The sequence below is a fragment of the Amphiprion ocellaris genome, chromosome 6 (assembly GCF_022539595.1).
Source record: "Amphiprion ocellaris isolate individual 3 ecotype Okinawa chromosome 6, ASM2253959v1, whole genome shotgun sequence".
In the NCBI taxonomy this organism is placed as follows: domain Eukaryota; kingdom Metazoa; phylum Chordata; class Actinopteri; family Pomacentridae; genus Amphiprion; species Amphiprion ocellaris.
Genome location: NC_072771.1, coordinates 18,566,960 through 18,593,429, shown reverse-complemented (window position 1 = coordinate 18,593,429; position 26,470 = coordinate 18,566,960). Strand labels below are relative to the sequence as shown.

General features: G+C 41.7%; 1 protein-coding gene and 1 long non-coding RNA gene across 4 annotated transcripts in view; both read left to right on the top strand.

Moving 5' to 3' along the window:
• The first annotated feature begins 3,783 nt into the window (after positions 1-3,783).
• Positions 3,784-10,005, top strand: LOC129349056 (uncharacterized). The gene is made up of 4 exons (XR_008601891.1): positions 3,784-4,108; positions 6,407-6,532; positions 7,632-7,677; positions 8,114-10,005. It is a non-coding gene; the product is annotated as an uncharacterized LOC129349056 (long non-coding RNA).
• Positions 10,006-13,602: 3,597 nt separating this feature from the next.
• The window catches only part of grk5l (G protein-coupled receptor kinase 5 like), a 28,564-nt gene continuing 15,696 nt past the window's right edge, over positions 13,603-26,470 (top strand). The window contains exon 1 of one of the 3 annotated variants that reach the window (XM_035952689.2): positions 13,603-14,112. In XM_035952689.2, coding sequence (XP_035808582.2) covers positions 14,061-14,112 — 52 coding nt within the window. In that variant the 5' untranslated portion in view covers positions 13,603-14,060. Of the gene's footprint in view, positions 14,113-14,565; positions 14,790-26,470 lie in introns of those variants that run through there. The other 2 variants (XM_023279939.3, XM_055011088.1) reach the window with 2 other exon arrangements.

Here is a 26,470-nt window from a genome sequence, read left to right as displayed (position 1 = left end):
CCCTCGATAGGAGAAGTTTTTAATTAATACTAACTTGCTGCTTGCGCATAAGCTTAACTTTTTTTTCTTGTGCTTATGTTTCTCTTACTTGGACTACAATATGGAGCCAGATACAGAAATTAGTTTTGATTTCCTTTTTTTAAAAAAGGTTTGTATAGCACCGATTCATGTAAAATAGACAAGCCAAGGACAAAAGTTACAGCTTTTCTAGGACTTTATCACTGATATTTAAATTCTTGACAAAAATTATGTCAAATCACCAGTCATTAGGCATGCTAGACTGATAGTTAATTTTATTGCTGATTAATTTAGATGATAGTGTACAGAATTTTTCTTCTTACCTCATATCAGTGGTGAATTCCACCCTCAAAAGTCCTACAGAAATTTTACAGAAAAACGTGTGCATAGTCCTCCACATGACTCTCATGTTAACAAAAAAACTTGGCATGTTCTTCTAAATGAACCTCAGTAGGGACCATCATCCCCCGGTTTACCCCATAACTCATCTTTTGAAATTGAATTTGGGCAGGCAGCCTGTTGGTGCAGAAGACAAGCTCATGTCCTGTTTACAGAGATCGTACGGAGAAATCGATCCTATCTGCCTTCATCACTCAATAATGAGCTTGTTAATCATTTGGACGGAAACACTGAGGTTAATGTGCAGCGGTGGCTGTGTGAGAGGCTGATCAGCTCCTAAACCAGTTATCACGGTACCACGTGAACCCGGTGTTCAGTGTGTGGAGATCTGTTTCTCCTGTGAACCCAGAGAGAATAATGTTGGCAGAGAGGCATCAAATTGTGTAACTGTAAATATTTGATTCTGGTTTAATTTGAAAACAAAACTCTGGTTCTGAGGAGACCCAGATGTGGACTGAGGTCCTACCAGGTAAAGAGGTGACTGATTTAATAGCTATGTTAAACTGCACATTTAAAACATCAAAAGCCTTTTTTCATACCACAGTAAAACGAAATTTTAAAAAAAGCAAAACCAAAAACTGACAAAATTAGGTGCACAGACTTTTTAGAATAATTAAAATTGATGGACTAAAAGAGGCAAATTAAGGGGGGAAAAAAAGGAAAAATTGAAACATTTAAAGGATAAAGTATACAAAAAAATAAAAGCACGTACAAGTTTATCAGCAGTATGGGCAAGATTAATAAAAAAAACTATCTTTAACTTATACAAATGTCTGCATTTTGGGCAAATCCAAGTTACAAGGGCTCCACTAACTGACCATGAACAGACCAGTCCCTGCAGATCTGAGAGACCTACAGAAGCCACATCTCTGATGTAGTTTCAGCCATTGAGGCAATTCATAGACTTTGTACAATAATTAGGGCCCAAATTGAATTCTATATTTGACTGTGCGCCAGCGCAGGAGTGTAAGATTCAGATCGATCTGTTCTCTCTTCTTGGGGTTCTTAACTGTTCTAGCCCCAGCATGTTGAATGATTTGCAAATGTGTAAAGATCTAATTAGGAGGCCAGCAAGGAGTGCATCACAGTCCACGTTACAGGTAGTAAGCACATGAATGAATTGTTCAAGGCAGACATAAGTCTGGCAAGAGCTTCTTAGACGTGATGATTTGCTGCTTTCTCATAAATAATTTGACCATCTTCGTTTTTTGGGCTGATGAAGGTTAAAAAGGGTGAATCTCAGAATAAAATTTAAATCATTTCAGTTCCTAAATAATAATTATATTATTCATTATGAAAGTATTAGAGTAGCCAATACCCAAATAATTATATAAATGATCCAACGCTGATAACTATCTGGTGGACAATAACATAGAACAACAGGTACAACACATTCGTGTAGTAAAAATCTCCTATTGTGGCAACCCTGGACAAAATGGAGATATGACTTAAAATTGGTTGGGCCCCAACCAATTTTAATTCATATCTCCATTTTGTAACATTTCTATAGTGATTACATTGTTACACAATGAAAATCAAAGGCTTTATTTAAGAAAAATGTATTTACAGGTCTATCATTATCCAAATCTGCACAAAGATGGTCAGGGTGAACCTTTTTTGATGTGTTACAGGTAGCATAACTGGTGTGTGCAGTAAGTCCTGGTGTGAAGGACTGAAAGGATCAACTAAATGGCTTTCTGCCTCCTATCGATTTGATTATTTACACCCATAACTGTCCTATTGTGACATGTCAACACGTCTTCTGTGAGAAAAGCCTGTAAGTATCTGAAGAGGCTTTGCTGCTTAATGAAATGTAGCAATATTCTCAGAACAAGTTCTGCTGTGTGGTTCATCATCAAGAAATCTGACCACCAGAGGGCGACTTTACTCTCTTTCCTCTTTCGTATTTATCATTTAAGTATTAGAGGAGCTAATTTTACCCTTTTTGTGTCACTGAAACACTTTATTTATATAGAAAGGCACAGATAAAGTAAATGCAAAGCATAAAAGGCGTTCTGGTCATAAGTAGCAATATCAAATTACCAATGCAATAAAATTCTTAGTTGCTTGTGTCTCTACCTCCTGCCTGGTTTAACTTATTTACAAGAACATTTATTTAGACATACACATGCATACTGGGGTAACAAATATGATTAAAGCTGCAAGCAGCGTTGGACGGGTCCTCGCATCCATGCTCGTCGTCGAATCCACGCACGTCCACCAGGTGGCGCTGCGACCGAGAGTGTATATTGGCCTATGGATGTGATCACGTCCGCACTCTGATGACACATATAACATTTCAGGCAGATCGGACCATGTCCAGGCTAGTTATAGAGCTTTTCCTTCTATCCACCAGGTGGCGTTATGACTGTGGCTGTATTTCAGCATGTGAATGTCATCAGGGCGGGACTCTGATCATACATGTAAAGTTTGAGGCAGATTAGAGTATGTTTAGGGCAGTTACACAGCAGTTGGTGTGTCATGTCGAAGCATCAAAGTTTGGGAGCCTGCCATGGCCACGCCCTCAGACTTTTGTGGAGCATTTTGATAACTTTTGATCACCCATGCCTGGAGTACATCCTGGCTGAATTTCATATCTGTCGGTGTTACCCTGTTTGAGTTGATAGCTTTTCAAAATGTCTAAAAATGACCCAAAATTGAAGGTTGGTGTTAAATTCTAGAAAGAAGAAGAAGATTAAAGAAAGAAAATACATAAAAAAGAAGCAATTAAATAAATGGGAAAAAGTTAAGACAATTAAACTTTTATAAAGTATGGGGGGAAAAAAGATGTAAGAAATTAAAGAATTGTATTTAATAAATAAACAGGAAATTTGTAAATAAGTGTTGTAGTCTTTTGCAGTTAATTGATGGATAGGCATAGTGAGAGACAGCCAGACAATGGGGTAGAAATAAGAATGAGAACAACTAATATAGCACAGGGTTGCGAGCGGGAATCGAACCAGGGCCTCAGCATTGAGGACCAACTACATGCGTCAGTGGCTTAACCCACAGAGCTATATGATCACACATGTTGGCTGTCAGCAAAGGTGTATCAATCCAATAGAAAGTCTAGGGGTAGGGTTCGGGTTACAGAGGAAGGTCCTGACAGTAGCAATGTACCAAAAACATGGATATAAAATTATACATTTTTTCATAATTTAATATTAAGTCACACTAGCCAAAAAATTCTTAGAATAAAGTTGGGGTTTTTCCTTCAGCCGTTGTGGTTGCACTGTACCTTTAGGTTATCTAGATCTACAACGGCTGAAGGAAAAACCACGGATTAATTTCTCAGAATATTCGGCTGCTTAGTATTAACATTAAAAATATTTATGTGTAATATTAATTACCCTATTTTTTTCATTACAACTGTAAGGACCTTCCTCTCCAACCCTAACCCTACCCCTAGACTTTCTATTGGATTAATACACGTTTTCAAGACCAGAACATGTGTGGTCATGTAGCTCTACGGGTTACGCCTGTGATGTTCAGGACTCATTCTTGTATTTTACACACTCTAATGTTTTCTTTTCTTCATGTCTAGTGTGTGAATCATTTCTGGTTTGTCTCTTCAGTGTCTCATGTGGCCCTGCAGCTTCTCCTCCTCCACCTCCTCCTGAAGCCTTCATCTTCTTCATCATCAGCTGCTCAGTGACTCTGTTGGACGTCTCACCGTGTGGCAGCAGCTCAGGTCAGTGGTGAAGATCCTCTTTATCAGCTCCACACCCACAGACGTAGTGAACGCAGCGTCTGTTGTTGTGCTAATAAGAAGCTGCATCTGAGCAGCAGCAGCTCTGTTCACTCCAGCCTCAGTCACACATGGAGTCAGAGCAACACTCTGTCAGAGCTGATTCCTCAATGTTAGATCTGATTAATCTCTCTCTAGTAACAGGTTATGTACCACAGGCTTTTAAGGTTGCTGTAATCAAACCTTTACTTAAAAAGCCCACTCTAGATCCAGATGTTTTAGCCAACTATAGACCAGTTTCCAACCTCCCATTTCTCTCCAAAATTCTGGAAAGAACAGTTGCAAATCAATTATGTGAACATTTACAAAGGAATAGCTTGTTTGAAGAGTTTCAGTCAGGCTTCAGAGTGCATCATAGCACAGAAACAGCTCTGGTGAAAGTTACTAATGACCTTCTCATAGCGTCAGATAATGGACTGGTCTCTATACTTATTTTATTGGACCTTAGTGCAGCATTCGATACAATCGACCACAAACTTTTATTACAGCGACTAGAACATTCTATTGGCATTAAAGGGACAGCACTGGACTGGTTTAAATCCTACTTATCAGACAGGTTCCAGTTGTGCATGTCAACAATGACTCTTCTGAGCATACTAGGGTTAATCATGGAGTTCCTCAGGGTTCTGTCTTAGGACCAATACTGTTCACATTATACATGCTTCCCTTAGGCAACATTATTAGGAAGCACTGTATTAATTTCCATTGTTATGCTGACGACACTCAATTGTATTTATCTATGAAGCCAAATGAAACTAATCAGCTAGCTAGACTGCAAGATTGTCTTAAGAACATAAAGACCTGGATGACCTATAATTTCTTACTACTAAATTCAGACAAGACTGAAGTCATTGTATTTGGCCCCAAACATCTTAGAGAATTGCTTTCAAAGCATATAGCTACTCTGGATGGCATTACATTGGCCTCCAGTACTACTGTGAGGAACCTCGGTGTTATCTTTGACCAGGACATGTCCTTTAACTCGCACATAAAACAAATCTGTAGGACTTCCTTTTTCCACCTGAGAAATACTGTGAAAATCAGGAACATCCTGTCTCAGAGTGATGCAGAAAAACTAGTCCATGCATTTGTTACTTCTAGGCTTGACTACTGTAATTCCTTATTATCAGGTTGTCCCAATAGCTCTCTGAAACATCTACAGCTGATCCAAAATGCTGCAGCCAGAGTACTGACGGGAGTTAGCAAGAGAGATCATATTTCTCCTATATTGGATTCTCTTCATTGGCTTCCTGTTAAATCTAGAATAGAATTCAAAATCCTTCTTCTGACATATAAAGCTCTTAACAACCAATCTCCATCATATCTTAAAGACCTGATAGTACCATATTATCCTAGCAGAACTCTTCGCTCTCAGACTGCAGGCTTACTTGTTGTTCCTAGAATCTCTAAAAGTAGAATGGGAGGCAGAGCCTTCAGTTATCAGGCGCCTCTCCTGTGGAACCAGCTCCCAGTTTGGGTTCGGGAGGCGGACACCCTCTCTATTTTTAAGACCAGGCTTAAAACCTTCCTTTTCGACAAAGCTTATAGTTAGGGCTGACTGGGGGACCCTGACGGGGTATGCTTGTGTTTTCATTTGCACAACTGACTTCCCCTCTTGACGTCCCTTTAGTTTGCCCCTAGTTATGCTGCTATAGGCCTAGACTGCTGGGGAACCTCTCTTGATGCACTGAGCCCTTCTCTAACTACCTATGTATTTACTACATATACCATTATTGCATTACATTCACTCTGTTTCTTTCTGTGTCCTTTCTCCGAGTGTCCCTGGTCCCAGAGCTGGATCCTGGATGCTTCAGATGTGTGGCTGTGTTTTATGGTCCTTGTGTCCCACCCCCCACCTCTCTATCTCTACCCCTCTATCTCTACCTCTACCCCTCTATCTCTACCTTTCTACCTCTTCTGTCCCTCTCAACCCGCCCGGCCAGCAGGCAGATGGTTCCCCCCACATTAGAGCCAGGTTCTGCTCGAGGTTTTTTTCCCTGTTAAAAGGGTGTTTTCCTTGCCACTGTCGCCTTTTGGCTTGCTCTGGGGGTCAGGCATATGGGTTCTGTAAAGCGTCTCGAGACAATTTGACTGTAATTGGCGCTATATAAATAAAATTGAATTGAAAATTGAATTGAACTGAGAGCTCTCAGCAGTTTTCTACCCATTTAAGAACAGGACAAACCGAACAAGCTGTTGTATCGATTTGTCCACGATTTCCTCTCATGTGTCCATTTTAAGGAGTTTGCAGTCAACCAAGGCCGACTCAGAATCACTCCCACCGGGAAGATCTGTGAAGGAAGGTCCACCCGGCTGGTCCAGAAGCTCCGGTCCAGCAGAGCAGCGTCAGGATGGAGACGTAACCGGGTGAGTTAACTAGAGAGGCGACACATTCACATAGAAAATCCAACAATTCCTTCTGTTTTTACAGTTTGTGACTCTGGTAAATGGTGTCATTTTTCAAAGCTGGTGGGTTTTGGGCTTCACAGATTGAACCTAAATGCTTTTCTTAAACAAACTGCTGAGCTGCTGCACAGTGAAATGTTTGAGTGGAGCTCAGGATGAAAGCATCAGAGCTGTTTTACATGTTTTTATGTTCAGCTAATATCATTTCCTCTGGACAATGTTTGTGGTGTCAGAAGTGGACGTTTGTAGGGAGTTTTCAGTTGTAATACTTAAATGCATAAATATTTGCAGTGGTGGTTTCACTGCAAGCATCTACTGATGTCACCAGTGAAGTAAATAAAAACAGCATTTGTTGAACTTTACGCCTCTCAGTGTCTGCAGTTAGTTTAGCTGAATCAATGCAAAGATATTTCTATTTTTCTACATGACAGGAATGTCAGTGAAATCCAAATGCTAAGAATAAACAAGTGATCAGCCTGGTCACAGATCCCACTTTAATCCAAAATAAAGACTTTGCAAGGAAATGAACTTGAAATATGAGCCACCAGTAAAAGTTGTGATCAGACAGAAGGGCCTGTATTTTATCTTTGGAGAAGTTTAACATGTAAGTTTGTGCAGCTGATCAGTGGTGAGGCCTGTGGATGACTGGAGATGTGTGTGGACACTTAGACGAAGCAGCAAATGTGTTGAAAATGAGTTGTCTTCTCAGAGTCTTGAAGATGTTTTGTCAGAGCTAAGAAAGAAGTAAGAGATCCTGCAGGTGATTGTTGAGTGGTGTTGAGGAATTTGAATGTAGAGGAATAGCAAAGAGATTTTGAAGATATTTAAGCCATAAGTTGTATTTTATTTGTTTGCTGTTCTCTCCCATTTGTAGTGAAGAGAAGTGATTTGACAGGAAGAATGTGATTTGTGTGGCTTTGAAATTGTGTTAAAATGTAAAAATGAGTGATGAGGAGAAGAGTGTGACTTTTTAGTATTGTGTTTTTTAGCGTGTTCTTTAAAAGTTGAAGGTAGATTATCTTCTTTTTTTGATTTTGTGGATTGTTTTTTTTTCTTTCAGTGTTGATGTCACCGCCTTGATGAAGAGAAGAAAAGCCTGTATTTGGGTATGTAGGACTGGTAGTCCAGAGGTAGTGGTGGTGGTTTGGAACCTGGAGAGTGCAGGTTCGATCCCCCACCCTGCTCAAGCTTTTTTTTTTAACATTTGGGCAAAATTTGCCAAGAATCTGCCTTCGTGCCTTCGTGCCTTCGTGCCTTCGTGCCTTCGTGCCTTCGTGCCTTCGTGCCTTCGTGCCTTCGTGCCTTCGTGCCTTCGTGCCTTCGTGCCTTCGTGCCTTCGTGCCTTCGTGCCTTCGTGCCTTCGTGCCTTCGTGCCTTCGTGCCTTCGTGCCTTCGTGCCTTCGTGCCTTCGTGCCTTCGTGCCTTCGTGCCTTCGTGCCTTCGTGCCTTCGTGCCTTCGTGCCTTCGTGCCTTCGTGCCTTCGTGCCTTCGTGCCTTCGTGCCTTACTTATGGGTAAATCTCCTTGTTTTCCTTTTTGCCAGATCCATCCTTGAAGTCCAGTCCAGTCCACTCCAGTCCAGTGACACTCCACACCACAGCGGGGATTCGAACCGTGACCGACCACATGACAGACACACACCCTCTGTGTGAGCTATCTGTCACACAAGGTCCCTGGTGGAGTTTGTTGTAATGATGGTTGCAAGAGGTTGTCATGCAGCCAAAGTGTAAAAAGAGCCTTGAGCTGGATTCAAACCAAGGATCTCCTGGATGAGAGGCAGATAACTTACCACTACACTATCCTTCCTACTGGGTGTAGCTGTTAGTTTTCGTAAATGATGGTACACAAATGTATTAAGGAAGTGAAGATAATAAAGGTACTAAGGTACCGGGGAGGCAAAAAAATTACCTCTACACAACCTGTCCTACAAGATGTTGCTCTAACTTTGCTTAAATGATGCTATCAATTAGTACTGGTGCAACCAAACGACAAATAAAAGGTGTGAGTGGAGATCTGAATCATGTGAGGTTTGTTTCTGAGACTGAATACACCCGATCTCATCTGATCTGCAAAGCTAAGCAGGGTTGGGCCTGGTTAGTATTTGGATGGGAGACTACCTGGGAATACCAGGTGCTGTAAGCTTTTTACTTCTCCTCACAACCTGAACAACACACTGCTAGCGACAGCTATCAACTAAAACCTCTTGGTTTCTTTATTATACACTCTATGAGGTGGATAAGCTGCAGCTCATGCTGATTTATTGCTGCTTCTGGTTGGAGCCAAAGAACAAAGGCTTCACCTGTTGGAGCAGCTGATGTCCTGCAGCCTCTTCACCACAGAAAGCCTCTGACAGCTTCAATTCTTTACACTCTGACTGCAAGACACCAATCACATAGGAACATTTACATGTATGGAACAAAGAGCTGAGCTGACACTCAACATGTGTTTGAGCATTTATTGATAAAGACATTCAAACATGTCTAGAGATAGAACACCAACGCACGGTGTAAGAAAGGTCAGAACAGACTTCACCTGCTCAGGAAACTGAGGTCCTTCGGGGTGCAGGGAACAATTCTGAGGACCTTTTATGGTTGTGTGGTGGTATCAGCCATCCTGTATGGAGTGGTCTGCTGGAGCAGCAGCATCACGCCTGCAGACAGGAGGAGACTAAAGAAACTGGTTAAGAAAGCAAGCTCTGTCCTGGGCTGGTGGTAGACAGGAGGATGATGACAAAGCTGTTGTCTATCATGGAGGACATCTCCCACCCCCTGCAGGAAACAGGACCATCACCGGCAGCTCCTTCAGGGACAGACTGCTTCACCCACGATGTTTGAAGGAGGTCCTTCCTTCCTGCAGCAGTCAGACTGTGTTCAATCAAGCCTGCTCCCAGTAGTTCAGATCACCCATGAAGTAACTGCAATAAAATGTAAATAAGTCAATATGTGCAATTTCACAGGGTTTTTTTTTTTTACAAGCATTTCTATTTCTTCTCTAAGGAGAAAGCATCTATTTATATCTGTGCACTGAGTGCTGCTTTTTTTTTTTTTTTACTTTTTTTCCTATCTGCTACTGCCACACTGAAAATTTCCCCACTGCAGGATCTACCTATCCATCCATCTATCTATGGTCCATCTACCTCCCTACCTATCTATCCATCCATCCATCCATCCATCCATCCATCCATCTATCCATCCATCCATCCATCCATCCATCTCTCTCACAGGTGTGGGGGTTGATTCACCTGTTCTCAATCACCTTAATCCACGAAGGCCCGGTTCTTCATTCTTCCGCTCTCTGCCAGACCACAGACTTTGAAACCAGAACCTTTCTCCTACAATTAGTCTGGTTTCCCCTTTTTGTTTTCACCTTGGTTTAGTTATCCTTTCTGTGTTGGTTTTAGTTTCATTCGTTAAATAAACTCCTTGTAATCTTTGACCTGTGTCTGCAGATGTCCTGTGACACCAATGATCCCATCTGATATTTAGCATGTTTTCAATTATTGGTCCCATTTCTTAAAAAAAAAAAAAAAAAAAAAAAGCCCCCTGAAATCTGATCAGATAAATGAATGTGAAACTACTTTGGGTCTGCTGCAGCTGCCTCCCTCTGATCTTTGTCCTGCCCACAGCACAATCTGATCAGTGAAACACTGAAGGACAACTTCAGCATGTAAAACATAAATGAGCAAAGGCTGCAACTCGTGATTATTTTAATTTTAACTTAACTTTATGTGCTGTTCAAAAACTTTATTTTTTCTGCAAATGTGTAGTGATTCCAAATCTTGGTTATTGATCTCCTTGATTACAAAAAAAATCTGTATCGACCCGGAAAAAAAACAAACATGTCAGGCACCCTATGATGTTAACTGTTTGCCTGAATGTTTTTGTTTAAAATCCTCAGTAATAACCTTTGACTGGTTGCTCTTATCCCTGTAAAACTCACTGCTGCAAAAATACAACATCAGCTTATTTTTTAATTACTATTTTCTATTATATATATCTGAAATAAACCCTAATCTGTGGGTCTGACAGCAGCGTGAGGTCAAAGAAGCTGCCATCAGCTGCTGCACTTCTGTCCGTCCAGCAGATGGAGCCATGGAGCTGCAGTCAAGTGAAGAGCAGCACAAGGCAACCACCACTTCCATCCACTGACGCATTCAATTTGACTGACGCTAATGTTTTATTGACTTCCAACCACTAAACCAATATGATCACTGATGCACTGAGCTGAAGAAGTAATGTTACATTTCAAACATAACTGGGGAAATAACCGAAACTTCTTCCTTAGGAAAGGAGAAAGTATAAGAGTATAAAGGCAGTGCAAGAATAAATAAGAAAAAAACGGTGCAAAAATTGCCCATAGCATTATATACAGATGACTTTATTCTTAAAAAAAAAAACAAAAAAAAAACCAACAAACATGTAGAAGACTATATACAGAGGATCAGGTTTCAGGTATAGATAGATCGACAGATGAATCCTTACTGTGAAAATATTTAAAGACATTGAACATTGTGCAATATAAGGTCAGTCAGCAGCCTCAGTTCATGCACCAAGAAAATGTTTATGCATTTTTTAAAAATAAATTTTCTCCATTTACAAGGCAGGGAGATAACCGAAACTTCTTCCTTAATAGTTCCTGTTTAGTTTGTATGCTGTGGTGTCAGGATTACTACACGTGGAAATGAATATCAAATTAAAATCATTTCCATATCTTGACAAGTTGTTGCGATCAAAAAGTAAACTAAAGCTGCAAGCAGCGTTGGACGGGTCCTCGCATCCTTGCTGGTCGGCGAATCCACGCACATCCACCAGGTGGCGCTGCGACCGAGAGTGCATGTCGGCCTATGGATGCGATGAGGGCTGGACTCTGATCACACGTGCAAAATTTCAGGCAGATTGGAGCATATTCAGGCTACTTCTAGAGCTTTTCCTGTCCATCCACCAGGTGGCGCTGCGACCGAGAGTTTATGTCGGCCTATGGATGTGATCAGGACTTGACTCTGATCACACCTGTAAAGTTTGAGGCAGATTGGAGCATGTTTAGGGCAGTTACACAGCAGTTGATGTTTCATGACGAAGCATCAAAATTCACGAGGCCGCCATGGCCACGCCCTCAGACTTAAGGTGAGCATTTTGATAACTTTTGATCACCCATGCCTGGACTACATCCTGGCCGAATTTCAGCTCTCTCGGTGTTACCCTATGTGAGTTTATAGCTTTTGAAAATGTACAAAAATGACCCAAAATCGTCAAAACGTATGACATATAATTCAAAATGGCCGACTTCCTGTTGGGTTTTGGGCATGGCTGTCAATTACATTTTGGTGTGTCTTGACGAGTTACATATGCCTACCAAGTTTCATAATTCTAGGTGACACGTACTGGCCGTAGTAAATGTTTGAAATTTTCCAGGTGGCGCTATGGAGCCATTTTGCCAAACACATGTGCAGTTTCCCTAAAATCTGAAATGGGTTGCCGGTCCAGATATGTGTGGTAATTTTGGCAAGCATTTGAGCATTTTTAACCTGTCAAAAAGTACTTTGTTTATTCCGGCAACGATACGTTGCCACGGCAACAGCGTTTTATGAATCGTCAAAATCTTCACACTGTGCCATCGTCAATGTGTGGTCACTCACCTGACCAATTTTCAGAATCATATGACAAAGTATCAGGCAATGGCACGTGCAAATGTAATGACAATTTCTTCCTGTTGCCAATAGGTGGCGCTATGAGTATTTCTAAATTTATGAATGTGGATGTGTTCAGAACCGGACTGGTGTCCATCACATCAAGTTTGGTCCGGATTGGATCATTTCCAGCTGAGATATTAATAATTCAATTTTTATGGCGAGAAATCGAAATTCGCCGCGATGCCACAGACACGCCCCTTGACGACGAGTCACCATTTTCTTTGGGAATCATCATCAATGTGTTCAGGCTTATGTTACCACATTTGAGGTGAATCTGATCAACGTGCTAAGAATAGTACATCAAAGTGTGAAAAATGTCAATTTCCTGCTACCACAAGGTGGCGCTATGACTGTGAATGTATATAACCACATGGATATTGTCAGGGCTGGACATTGATCACACGTCAAATTTCAGGCAGATTGGACCATGTACAGCTGAGTTAGACACCACTTCCTGTTTCATGGCGAAGGATCCATTTTTTTGGGAGTCGCCATGGCCACGCCCTTTGAAATGAAATGAACATTTTGATAATTTTTCATCAGGTCGCGTGTTTGCATATATTGGCCAAATTTGACGTCTGTCGGACTTATCCCCGATGAGTTATTAATTTTGAAAAATTTACAGCTAATTCAAGATGGCCGACTTCCTGTTGGTGTTAGGGCGTGGTCATGATTGACTTTTTTGGGTTTCCTGATGTGCTGAATATGCATACAAAATTTTGTAGCTGTACATGAAACATCGTGCAAGTTGGCCTAATGACCAAATTTTCAATTTTCCAGGGGGCGCTATGGAGCCATTTTGCCACACACATGCGCAACTCCCATAAAATATCAAATTTTTCGCGAGGCCTGATGAGCATGCCACGTTTGATGCGTTTTGGGGTATGATGAGGCCGCCAAAAAGGCAATTCAAAAGTCCGGAAAAGAATAATAATAATAATAATAATAATAATAATAATAATAATAATAATAATAATAATAATAATAATAATAAATAATTCCTTGCATTCCAATAGGGTCTTCGCACCATTCGGTGCTCGGACCCTAAATATATAAGAGCAGTGCAAAAAGGCAAAAAAAAAAAAAAAAAAGCATGTGCAATATTTATGGTGCAGATAAGTTAGGATTCTCTCAGAAGCACTGAGGTAGGTCATGTTCTGTCGGCTATTTTACAATGTGCTGATATCTCTGATCATGTATTCACTCCTGCAATAAAACATGCGGCACTATCACGAGTATCGTACAAGCGGTGTGCTTTTATTTTGCTGGGAACTCGGCTCAACTTGTGGAGGACTTTGATTCGGTGGCTTGACGCAGCTCCGGCGGAGAGGCCCGGCCTATTCTGATTACGCACCAACCGGGGAGAGGGGCCGCGCTGATGTCCTCTCTGGTGCACTCAGCCAACCCCTGCTGTTGTAAGGTAAAGCCGCTGGTATCCCGGTGTACCGTTGTTGGAGGGTCCCGCTGAAAGAAGCCCGGTTCGCAGACGTCGGAGCCTCCAGATCCGTTCATTTCCCCCGCATCGGAGAGACACTTCGCACCCACATTACGCATGGAATGGTTTTGGGGGGATTGGAGTAGAAATGCAGCGCCGCACTTCCAGCCCACAACAAGAACCATGCCCAGCTTACACTGCAAGCAAATCTATGGCATCCTGTTTTATCCTTTACGACTTTGATATGAGAGAGATTTGCTCGGATACCGACGAGGAGTGAAGACAACTGAAACACGCCGCACACGCCGACTGATTTTTCGCTGCAGACGCTTGTGTACCGAAAAACCTGCATTTAGGATTTCTTTGATGGAGCTGGAGAACATAGTAGCCAACACTGTACTGCTAAAAGCGAGAGAGGGTGAGTTGACACACACATATAAAGGAGCAAACACTAACCGGGCCTGGCTGTGTCACTTTTTTTTGCGCTCAGTATGCAGAAAAGGTGGGAATAATGATGACGGCAGCCTGCGGACTGTGCGCCTCATTACAGCAGGTAAACCCTACAGATGCAACAGAAACAAGAGTCTTATGCAACATATCAGAGGCTGCATCCAGGCAGCCGCTCATGTTGTGATCATTTAACTAAAAATCAGCCTCCTGGATTGTGTTATCTTCACTGATTTTGTCAGATCGTTTGCGTTTTCCCACATATGTTAAAAAAATAAATAAATGAGAGGAGGGGGGGCGGTCTGCCTCCCACATCCGCTTTCGCTGTCTGTGCAAATGAAAGCGCTCTTTCGCAACATTATGCATGCTGAAGCACACACACCGAGGCAGGGAATATAACTCCTTTCTGCACAGTGTAGGCAGGCCGGCTGGCATTTCAACGGGGATCTGATGACGTGACCGGTGTTGAAATCCGTGCGAGGGGCCTACAAAGACACACTCCGGTTATCAGTGTGGAAACAGGCAAATGTCTGAGAAGGCCACATGCAGGCTGACAATACAGTCTGAAATGTGAGGGCTCGTGGTGCCATTAAAGGCCGCTTTTGAGGAGGACAGGGTTCGAGCTGAGGGCAGGAGGAAGGCCTGAAGGTAAAGTGGGACTCCATGATTGTTTCTCATGAATGGGAATCTTTCACTGGGGGTTGTGCAGCCACTTATGTTTCACTTTGAAGCAGTTTGATGCTCATGCTTGAGTGTAACGTACACCATATAAGGGAATATTATTGCTGTTTAACTGTAAACAGCAACACGAATTATGGATAAAAGTTCCTTTTTTAACTTAACTTAGCAAGGAATACATTTTCCTCGATGTAGCCTGGCCCAGCTAGAGCTTCCTTAAAGAGCCCATATGATGCAAAATATTTTTTTTTTCCTCAATGTGTCTACAGACCCACAAAATATGAGAAAAAACCTCCCCTTGTTTCTTTAAAGTGTATCTCTGGTAAGTCCATTTAGTTGAATTTAAAACTACAGACATTGAAACAGCCGATTTAAAACAGGGCTTAAACCAGCAGTATTTAGCTATAGTGAGGAATCTGTGCACTACTTTGAGCTGAAACGTGGAATACACATTCTGGGAATATGTGAGACTGAGATGAACTTGTCATTAAAAGGTCACATATGGGACCTTTAAACCCCTCTGGAGGCTCCCAGCCCTGTTTTTTTTTTTTTTTTTTTTTTTTACAAACTAGTGGTATAAAAACTAGTGTGACGAAAACATCCTGCTTCCTTGGAACTCTGTGCTACAAACTTGTGTTGTTTTCAAATAAATCACATCATCTTTTACTAACAGGCCTCTAAATTTGAAGTGACAGTCTTGTGGTCTGTCAAACATGCGTTTACTCTCACAAGTGAATACACAAGTTTGGTTCCAAGCAGCATGTGGTTTCATGTGCTAACGGTCTCTGTGGAGTCATAGGAGCAGACTTTGATCCTCTGTCAGCTTCTTCCGTGGATGTTACCATGATGGCATACTGAAAAAAAGCACAGGCATAGTCTGCAGAGATAGCAGAGTGTTCCATGCGCATTAATGGAGTAATAAAATGGAGAGAAAAGCTGACATGCTGTCAAAACGCTTGTGAAGAACGCCTGTGGGTCAGACTGGACATTTGTTTGATGGTAGCAGAGCACGACTGGGCCGGGCGAATCAAGCTTCATGAATTAATAAGAGCAGTTAATGACCCATGACAGATCTTGCTTGTCACAGCTGCTACATTGGTGCTCATCCAGTCCCTGCCCTGGCTGTGTGTGGGAGAGAAAAAGGGGCCTCTTACAATCACTGCATGAGACGGTTCTTTGAGTTAATAGCTGAAGCACGACTTTCTCAGCAGCTTGATCAATGCCCCTGTAAATGCGGCCGTGTGAGACTGACTCAACAGTTGTGTTAAGATTTGTTGCAGCGTGCACACTGAGACATGTCACAGATTGTTGCGAGAGCATTATTGGTTGTATCCTTTAACGGTCTGAATCATTAGAGGGTTTGTATTACAGGGATCGGTGCCAAAGGCTGTGCAGATCCCAGTGTGCTGGTGGTAACTCCTCCTGCTTCTCACTTGTATGTATGTCTGTATGCGTTGAGAACAGTATACTGTACACACAGACTCATTTTAGTTTGCATGCTAGAAGCAGTGAGAGAATGTGAATGGAGCAAATAAAGAGTGTTTATTCCTGTTTGTTTATGCAAGTGCATCCCGAGCAAGAGCCGAACCAAGAGGCAAGCATCCTCTGTCCAAACGCTCCCAGCGACGCACAACAAGAAGGCCCAGTTTACACTGAAGTCTTCGGCTTGTTTATGCCAGCATCCTCACACCTCCCGAATCAGTAAAACAGTGCGAGTGGCAGCAAAGAAATAAAAAGCTATTGATATCCCCCCAGCCAAAGCGGCAAAACAGACCCAGTGTTGACCTCGTGTTGATCTGTGGCTCCTCTGTGTCAGCGATGACAGTGCTGCTCTGAGCTTCACTGCCAAGACGCGGTGAATGCTCATCATTGGTTATGAGAACTGAGAGGTTATTCTGAGATTAAAATGAGAACTGGAACTTAGTGATAACTTTTGGATCAAAGAGGATTTTCGATCAATGCGCTGCTGTGTGTTAATCACAGAGTGGAAAACATAATTCATTCTGATTTCCAACAGGAAAAAAAAAAGCGTCTCTGACCATACTGAACCATCTCGTTAAGTGACTGCTGTCTTACATAAAGTAGAATGGTATTATACACTATCAGTTAGATGCAGCCCATAAGCTATTTAATCAAATTGATTGTTACATAACAAACTGAGTGGGCTACTGCCATCCGAGCTCCATCTTCCTGTGGAGCTGCTCTCCGGTCTCTGCGGAAGATACTTTATGGATGATGAGTATGCGGTGAAATGAAACACCCCGATCTCCAGCGTGGTCCTCGGAGTATCATCTGACAGCCACGGTGCTGTTCGCCATGTCACAGCAGGCAGCAGGAAACACTGATTTGCTGCTCTTAAAGGCTCTGGTGTCTGTGTGAGTTTTGTCAGCTGAGGAAATTGGGGGGTCACAGCAGATGAAAAAGCTCCTCGGGCCTGACACGGCCCTTTGTTTCAGCGAGATGTGAGATCAGCTGTGGCTTTTTTAATGTTATAGCTGACATACAGTCAGAGTGAGTGCGCAGGTTTAATACCAGGGTGTGCTGTAGGATTTATGCGTGTGTTAGCAGATGAGGGGTGTGGGGGTGAATTCCTTTGTTTAAATGTAACCTGAACTTAGCCACTGTGACGTGAGCAACATCAGTGCAGTAGACCCTGAGCTTATCGTGTGTGTGTGTGTGTGTGTGTACGTGCGTCTGTGTGTGTGTGTGCGTGTGTGTGTTTGCGTGTGTGTGTACGCGTGTGTGTGTGTGTGTGTGTGTGTGTGTGTGTGTGTGTGTGTGTGTGTGTGTGTGTGTGTGTGTGTGCGCCTCCATCTGCCCGCCTGCCTCCCCATTCACAACTCTTGCTGGCAGCACTCGTAGATTCCAAGCCAGGCAAAGCGAACGTCATCGGCTGTCCAAGTGAATGAGAGTAAGGGGGAAAAACTGCATTGCTGCATCCAGATGCCTTTCTTGAATTGCGGTAACAGAGCCGGGGTATTTAGTTTGGGCGACTAGACATAAATTCCACTCTGCTGCCTGTGGGCTTTCTCATTCGGGCTGCTGTGTTTTTGGATGTTGTAGTTACATAAGTGAAAAAATCTAGTAAAGACCACTACAAATTCAGTTCAGGGAAGTGCTTCATACAGCAGAAAGAGTTTGTTGAAACGTAAATGAGAACTGTAGTATGATTTAGTGAATTCACTGATTATTTGATTGCATTATCAAGTATTTAGATAATTGTTTAATCCTTTGAGTCATCTTTTAAAGCAAAAATGCGCCAAAATGAGTTGCTTACAGTTTCTCCAGTTCTTAAATTTTGTTCATTTCACAGTATTATAGTGGATTTTGGACTGTGGGCCAAAAAAATCAAGAATAATGTCTTCTTGGCTAGACTTCCTTGACTAAATGATTAACAAAATAATCAGTAGATTATCTGACAGTGAATTTGATGATTAGTTGCAGCCTTTATGTAATTTCATCTTTCAAATACTAGGTAATTGGTAGGAGGGGAGACATCAGTGTATCGTATTACTGCCTTTTGTGATACGTTATCAATACATGAATGGCAAAACCTCCCGATAATTTATATAGAACACACAGAAGTTACTACTTCATTACTAGTCACGGGTTTAGGAGTTAAGGTAACTAAAATGTGGTGAAGACAAAAAAAACTCACCAGGAAATATGACGAACAGTAAGGGAATTAAATCCGAGAGCTGATTAATTGAATTGCTTGTTAATAAAATTTAATAATAATGATAATACATGCAGATTGACACCATAACGCAGTGAATAAATGCACCATTTCTGCTTTCTGCCCTTTTCAGGCTTTCCTTTTCCTCTGTTTCACAGATATTGTGATGTGTTGTAGATAAATGTCTTGTAGTATATCGAGAATGACTGTATTGTAATACTTTCATCATCATGATAGTATTGTATGGTGAGTTACTTGGAGATTTTCACCCATATTCATTGGTTGTATTATAGATTGTCAAAATCAACTTTTGTCCAACAATAGGCCTGAAGTATATGGCTATTATTACATGTAGGCCTCATCTATGTGCAGAACCACAAATGGGAGAATCCAAAGGGAAAACCTTGCTTGTGTAGTATGCAACTATGGTTTTAACTAGGGCCTGACCGATATGGATTTTTTGAGGCCGATATCAATTCCGATATTTGGCAGAAAAAAAATCTGATAGCTGATTAATCGGCTGATTTAAAAAAAAAAAAAAAATTTTATTTTTATTTTTATATATATATATATATATATATATATATATATATATATATATATATATATATATATATATATATATATATAAAATGAATAAAATAACTTCTTTTGGTCCCTTAACGCTTACAACAACAAAGGTATGAGTTACAGGCAGAACATTTTACTGTTTTACAATACTTTGTACTTTAGTATTTGTTTAATTTAGCAAGAGAGAGGTATTTTCAAGTACAAAGACATGCAACAAAGCATTAAACCTCTGGGAAATTTTATAACCTTAAAAGAGCCAATCCATAAATGAGTTATGAAATACATCATTGTACTTCTTGTTGCTGCAAATTAGAGGTAGATTGCAGTACAGAGGAACGCAACAAAAAAACTAAGGTAACATTCTTTTCACATCCTCCTTTTCTGCTTTACAACTTTCAAGAATGTCATCTTTGACAGAGTTGCATTTTAAATATGTAATGGTCAGAAATAGTCCGACGCTAATGCTCCTCCATAACAACACATAGTGAGTTGCTGTTCCAGCCTGGGTCACGTTATAGTATTTTCTGACAAATAAAACTGAGTCACAGCGCGATGGTTGCTGAAGACAGACAGTATAATTTAAACTGAATAAACCCCCGATCCTCTGCAGTGTGTCTTCAAGCCCTTCTTAAAAGAGTCCACAGATTCAGCAAAACGGAGAGACATTGGTAAAGCATTCCACAAAGTTGGGGCCACAAACTGAAATGATCGCTCTCCTCGAGTTTTATAGTTAGTCTTAGGACCCTCAAGCAGATTCTGTCCAGCAGAACGAAGAGCACGACTAGGGGAGTATGGAGTCAACATCTCCAATATATAATGAGGAGCCTGACCATGCAAGGCTCTGAAGGTGAGAACTAAAATCTTAAAATCAATCCTGAATTTCACAGGGAGCCAGTGTAACTCTGATAACACGGGAGTGATGTGTGATCTCTTTGAGGTTCTTGTCAAAAGTCTAGCTGCTGAGTTTTGGACTAATTGCAATTTTCTAAAGACAGTCTGATTCAGACAAGCAAAAACAGAATTACAATAGTCCAGCCGCGAAGATATAAATGCATGAATGACTGTTTCTAAGTCTTTCCTGCACAGCATTTTCCGAATTTTAGAAATGTTTCTTAGATGGTAAAAGCAATTTCTGACAACCTGTTTGCAGTGTGTTTCAAAGGACATGGCTTGGTCAAACACAACCCCCAGGTTTCTGAGGCTGGGTTTGACAGTGGGGCCAAGTGAGCCAAGATGCTTAATTTAATCGTCAAAACTCTGGCCGATCATGATTATTTTGAAAAAGGCTATAAATTGGCCCTAATCCTACAGGATAATTTAGGATCCTACAAAGTGCAAAAGGTTTATCTGAGTCCCGAATCCGGATTGCAACTGCAGCTCTGATTGGATTCTGTTGTGTGTGAAGCCAATCCTATCATGTTGTCCTGCCCCGTTGCACTCTCAAGGGGATATTTTGATTAGCACAAACATTACAAGCCAGCAGATTAGTCACTGCAAGGAGGTATGCAGGAGATAGCCCAACAGGCACGAGGTGTTTGTCTGTACAAGTGATTTGTGTGTGTGTGTGCGCTCAGAACATGCACAGTATCTCTGAGCTCCTGCTGTGGTGGTGGGGGGTGAGGTGAGAGTTGTTGCTTCATCATGTGCAAGTCCAAGCAAGCCGAGGGAGCTGCCATCGCTACCGCTAACAGATTTCTAGTGAAATTATCCTGTTTGTTACCCTGTCTCATCCTCTACCCGCCAGCTTATGGTAATGTGAGTATGAATAACATACAGTGGACTCTTTGTCTCTGTTGTCGCACACAAACTTTCTCTCCTGCTTCCACACAAACAAAAACACTTGCCTGGAGTGCTCCTCCCTCAGGACCCCCTCTGAAAGGATGGAGCCACGGAATAATACTGTCAACTTTTATTGGGCTGAGAACCTTAATGGAGGGGAGAGTAAAATACACTAGAGGGAGACTAGTGTGTTGTTTCCTCACTGGGCTCGTTTGAGAGGAAAGAATCAAGAGACAAGAAAAAAAGCACCCAGAAAGTCTATTGCAAATAGCTGCGAGGCTTACTCGTAAACCACTCTTACATATTTCATATTTATCAGTTCTCTCAATGGTTGAGTTTTAAAACAAGAGTTGTTTTTCAGTAGCACTTAGCCCCATTAGGCTGAGATACAGTGTGTATTGGCAGGCAAGATTACTGTTAGTGAGTGAAAAATAGTGTTTTTATTCATTCTGTTGTCTCCAGCTTGAAATGTTTAACTAGTGGATTGATTAAAATCTGGTACAAACATTCATGGTCCACGTAGGATGAACCCTGCTTACTTGATCTGTTCTCTTATGGAACGGTTAAGGAGAGATTTGTGGTTCGATATAACTCTGTCGCACTGGTTTCTGATTTTTAAGATGTCATTTTATTTTTCTGGTCATAAAATTTTGCTGAAAATAACAAATTTATGCAAACAAGTAAGCTACAGAGTGATGCTAAATGCCCACACATAACCACCGTTATGAGGCTGTTAGCAAGTGCAGCCTGGCAGAGCTGCTTGCATGGCGGCAGACTCTTCACCGTGTCGAGGCACATTTGGGACATTTATATGCGAGCTGCATAAATATATTACAAGCACAGTTTTTTGTATAAAAAATTCAAGCGAATGTGTTTTTATTTGTCCATTTTGTTTTGTGGTCTACCATCCAGATGCTCTTACATGCAAAGTTTCACTATGAGCACTGCCGAATGTTAACTATCTTATACAATATCAAATATCTTCAGATGGAGTTCAGTTTTGTACATGCAAGTCGTTTTTACAAAGTAATTATTATTTGACATAGATATTTTGAGCTGTATTTCAGTTCAAATTGAGAGAAACTTTTCTGCCTTCTGTTAATTGTTTTGAAGTGAATTACTTTTCCTGTCTTCCTGTCCTCTACCTGCAGTATTAAATGGAGATATAAAGCAAAGACGAAGCAGATGCCCATTTCTCCATCGACAACGCGCCACAAGGCTCGCTGTGTTTTGAGTAGGAGTGTGACTCATTTTTTCTTGAGTGGAAAAATTCAGCTCTCTGGCTCCTACTATCTCTATTGTTATTGCTGCCTCTACCCACACATACAGTATACGTAACTCAGCTGGATGCAACAAGTTCACGCCTGTTCTCCGGGGGCTGTCGAGTGGAATTCTGGGAAATATAGGAGATAATTATCTGAAGTAGAAGTAGACAAGGCGAGCTGAGGGAAAGTGGATGCAGAAAAAAATGTGAATTTTAACTGCTTGTCACTCAAGTACTCCAGGAATGCAGCGAGATGCGAAACTGCTAATATCTTTTTTCCCATTGTCAGACATACAGGTGATTACTTATGCAGCATTTCATTGTGTCTCCATGTGCTTCCTGCGCTCTTCACTGCTGCCATTTCTCCTTAATGGAAGAGCCGATGAATATTTGATGCGCATCAATCAATACTGTAACTTTTTGAACTTTCCTCTCTAATGTCTTCTGCTGTATGAGGAGATTTAATGCTAGACTGGGCACTTATTCATGTTGTATCCATCCCTTGGAAACAGACACTGCAAGGTTAGACATTACAATTAAATGAAGCCAGGTCATTTCTTTAATGTTATGACAGTTCAATTTAAATACCAACTAATGGATCTTTTATGTTTTTAAGAGAAGGAAGTAGTCACGTGTATGCGACTGTAGTCCCATATGGCCCACTATAGATTATTTCTGGGAACCTGTGGCCTGGGGATTTTTCAGAGTGTATTCTGAGAGAAAAATAGACCAGTTTATGCCATCTGATATTTTAAAAACATAGTAAATCTCAAACAGCACCAGGCTTGCTGAGCGCTTTCAACAATAGTGAGAAAAGACAAACAAAATTGCTGCTGAGTGAGCCCAAGTTGCCCCAGAAAAGCAGATAAATGGGGTGAAAGCTTAAACAGCAGCTTTCTTAAAGCAGTTAAGGCCGCAACACGACACACTGTCCAGAACTTTTTTTTCCCCTTTTCTTTCGAGGGATGTTGCCATAGCAGGAACAAAAGAACATGGAATGTCAACAGAGGAGCAGGACGAGGAACAAACGTCCACATGAAGTGTGTGTATGAGTGTGTGTGTGTGTGTGTGTGTGTGTGTGTGTGTGTGTGTGTGTGTGTGTGTGTGTGTGTGTGTGTGTGTGTGGAAAAGGAAACTGAGAACAAAAAGGGAGGATAGAGACGGCTTGAGAAGGGCAATGTAATCACTTTAACCTTATTTCCGGGAGGTTTTTTTCGTGTGTATGTGTGTGAGCGAGCACACACCCAATCATAGCTATCCACATACAGTGCACCATGTGTTCCATCATTTTGATAAGTCGGCCCCCCTTGTTTTCATTGCGAGCGCTTTCCTCGGTGTTTGCTCACTTTGTGATGTAACTGCCGAGTTTTACCCCAGATAAAATAAAAATCATCCTTTCGTGGAGATGTAGGATTACATTGCCCTAATGTTCGCCCTATCAAAACATTTATGAAGGTGAACAAACACCATAACACCTCGTCGGAGCATAAGAGCGTCCTATTACAGCTGGCTTCATGTGGACTATGCTCTGTCCTCCTGGATCTTTATGGATGAGCAAACAGCATGTATTACCCAACGCGCCCTGCGCTGTGTGTGGTCCTTTGATCGGACGGCCCGGTGGGTTATATAATTTCAGTCTGTTCAATGTGGTGCCCCCCCCCTCACATTCCATATTTTATATATTTATAGAACAGGAAACCTGTGGCACCTGACTGTTCCCAGACAGGAAATGTACCCTGCCTTCTGCCGCTTTTGTGAGATTTCTGCCCTTGCATGCAAGTTTTCACACAGAGTGTCTTCCTGCACATGGGTAGTTCACTTCTGAAGGCACAGACGCAGCCACTCTAGCGACAACTGTCACAGCTCACCAGCTCTGAGGTCACGGACCGGTTTGACCACCTCAGTTTGTATTAACACATTGCTGCTGCCCTTGGGCTGGTCCCTATTTATAGCAGCAATGTTTACAAGGACATAAAGACAGGAAAATAGGCACAGTTGTGTATTTTCTCTTTGTGCAACTGGAACTGTGGGCAACATGCAACACGGTGAATTCATATCTAAATCAATCCTAAACACGTGGCCTCGTGCTAAATGGAGCCATTTGGTAAGGTCAAGTTTGTTGTTTTTGACTCGGCTCACTTAGCTGTTGGGACGCAGCTGTATGCGAGTATCAATACTGCTGATAAGATCACTCTCTTTTATTGTCTATGACTGATTTTTGAGTTTATGACCCCCCATTAAATGTTTTAACATGTGACCCCCCCCTCCCGTCCACAGCAGCCAAAAGAATAGTCGAGTGTTTCCAGGTAATAGCGGTACGTCACAGATGTTTGCTTTGAGCGTGTTCGCAGATGTTAGAGGCGGATCATCCCGTTGTTATTACTGCGATAATGAGGAATACGTGGACGGCGAGGCTTGTTGTGGATGGTAACAAGGTGGCTGGACAGAGGGACCGACATGACATCATGGTGGAACAGGCCAACAAAGAGTGTCTTCCTGTGATAGTCCTCTCCTTCTGCTCAGGTCTGGGCAATGTTTCCCCTGACTTCCTTTGGCATACAGACCACACACACACTTGGTGCGGTGCGAAGAGCTCTGCAGGAACCACTTTTTTTACATCTAGAGATAAGAGTGGAACATAATGCCATTGTAAATAATCCCTTAAAATTTCAATGACGTTTCAGCAAATAACAACCCTTTCACAGGTTTTAATACAGTGCTTCTGGCTGGATTGGCTTCACTTTTATTAGTGTACATGCAACATACTTCAGACACACAACGTTTTTTTTGATACTTCAGGGAAGATTAAGTTGCAGAAAGAAATGCTATGTTAGTTGTGTGGAACTATTTGACTACAGACAGGATGGCAATCAAAAACACAAGTACTTTGTCAGCAGTGTCTTGCATTTTTTGCCATTACACAAGGCAACACAAGTCATTTGTTTGACTACTGAAATCAGGAGCACTAAACTCTGTAAGATGACTGCAAAAATAGATCCGAATGCCATCCAAAGCAGAAAAAACTACACCTGGTGTTACACCGTCTGACAAAGGTTACAAACTTTTTTCAGCTTTCTTTAAAATAGTTTTTATTTTCCATGCACTCCTTTGTAAAATCATCCCAGTCATTCTGCAATTATTAATTGTTTCACAGTGGAGGGATTCCAGTAAATCTGGTAGGAACGCGGCAGTTATTTGACGATCGGTGTACGTTGTCCGTCTTTTAGTCTGTCTTTATGTGCGTAACTTTAGTCAAAAACAGACTAATGGATGTGGATGAAAGTTTCAGGGAAGGTCAGAAATGACACAAGGACCACCTGATTAGATTTTGGCAATGATGTGGCTTATAGTCTGGATCCATGGATTTGTTAAAGATTTTGGTATTATTGCAAGATAGCGACACGGTGTCACTGTAACTATGACAACAAGCGAACACTACATCAGCTGCCTACTGAGGATCACATGATTGCGATCGTACTACAGATCGACCATTGTGGACTTATTGGAACCATAGACTGTATCTATGATCGGTACTTATCCGTCAGAAATCATACGACTGAGTAGCCCTGGCAGAGTACTGCGCTCTCTGAGTGCTTTTCTTGTTTCATATTGTATTATATATCATAGAAAAACTAAATATCACAATGTCAGTTTTTCTAATATGTGCAGCCACAGTATTAAAATTGCTTGCCTAATATTGTGTAGTTCAGACCCACCGGGGTCCCAGTGAGTCTAGGGAGGCCCCAGGATTTAGGTAGTGGATCTTTTGGGTCCTGTGGGTTGCAGAGTGAGGCCTCCATGGATCAGGCTTGTTCTGTGGTGCTTAATTAAGTATGGAGGCCAGGTCTGAGGAAGATCCACATGAATGCCAGAATGTCAGGTTTCCTAAACTGGAAATATATACAGTGTAGTTTCTTCCTTCTTAATTTACTGTTACAGCCCTGCTCATGCTGTATGCTTAAAAACAACCGTGCAACATTCACACATGGCGTGCTGCGCAACCCACAAAAAGTGCAGCTCCTTTTTTGTCTTATCAACAGATGAATGTCTAATACGATACCATCAAGATGTTTCTCTTGATAAAGCAACACCGTACGCTACTAAGACTCAGTCTGCAGGGCCATGAGAAGCAGGAAGAGGATGTTTTAGAGTGACAACACAAACCTCTCTATTGTCCTTGATATTCTACTTGTTGTGTATTTACCCCTCGAGTTTTGCATGCACAAGAATACTGGCCAAGGAGACTTTGCTAGAACAAAGGCACTTGCATCACAGTCTGGTGCTGGTTGGCCTCGCTGTGTTGATACCTCACTGACCACCACAACATGACTCAACCGTGAGGCCGACATTTAACAGATCAGA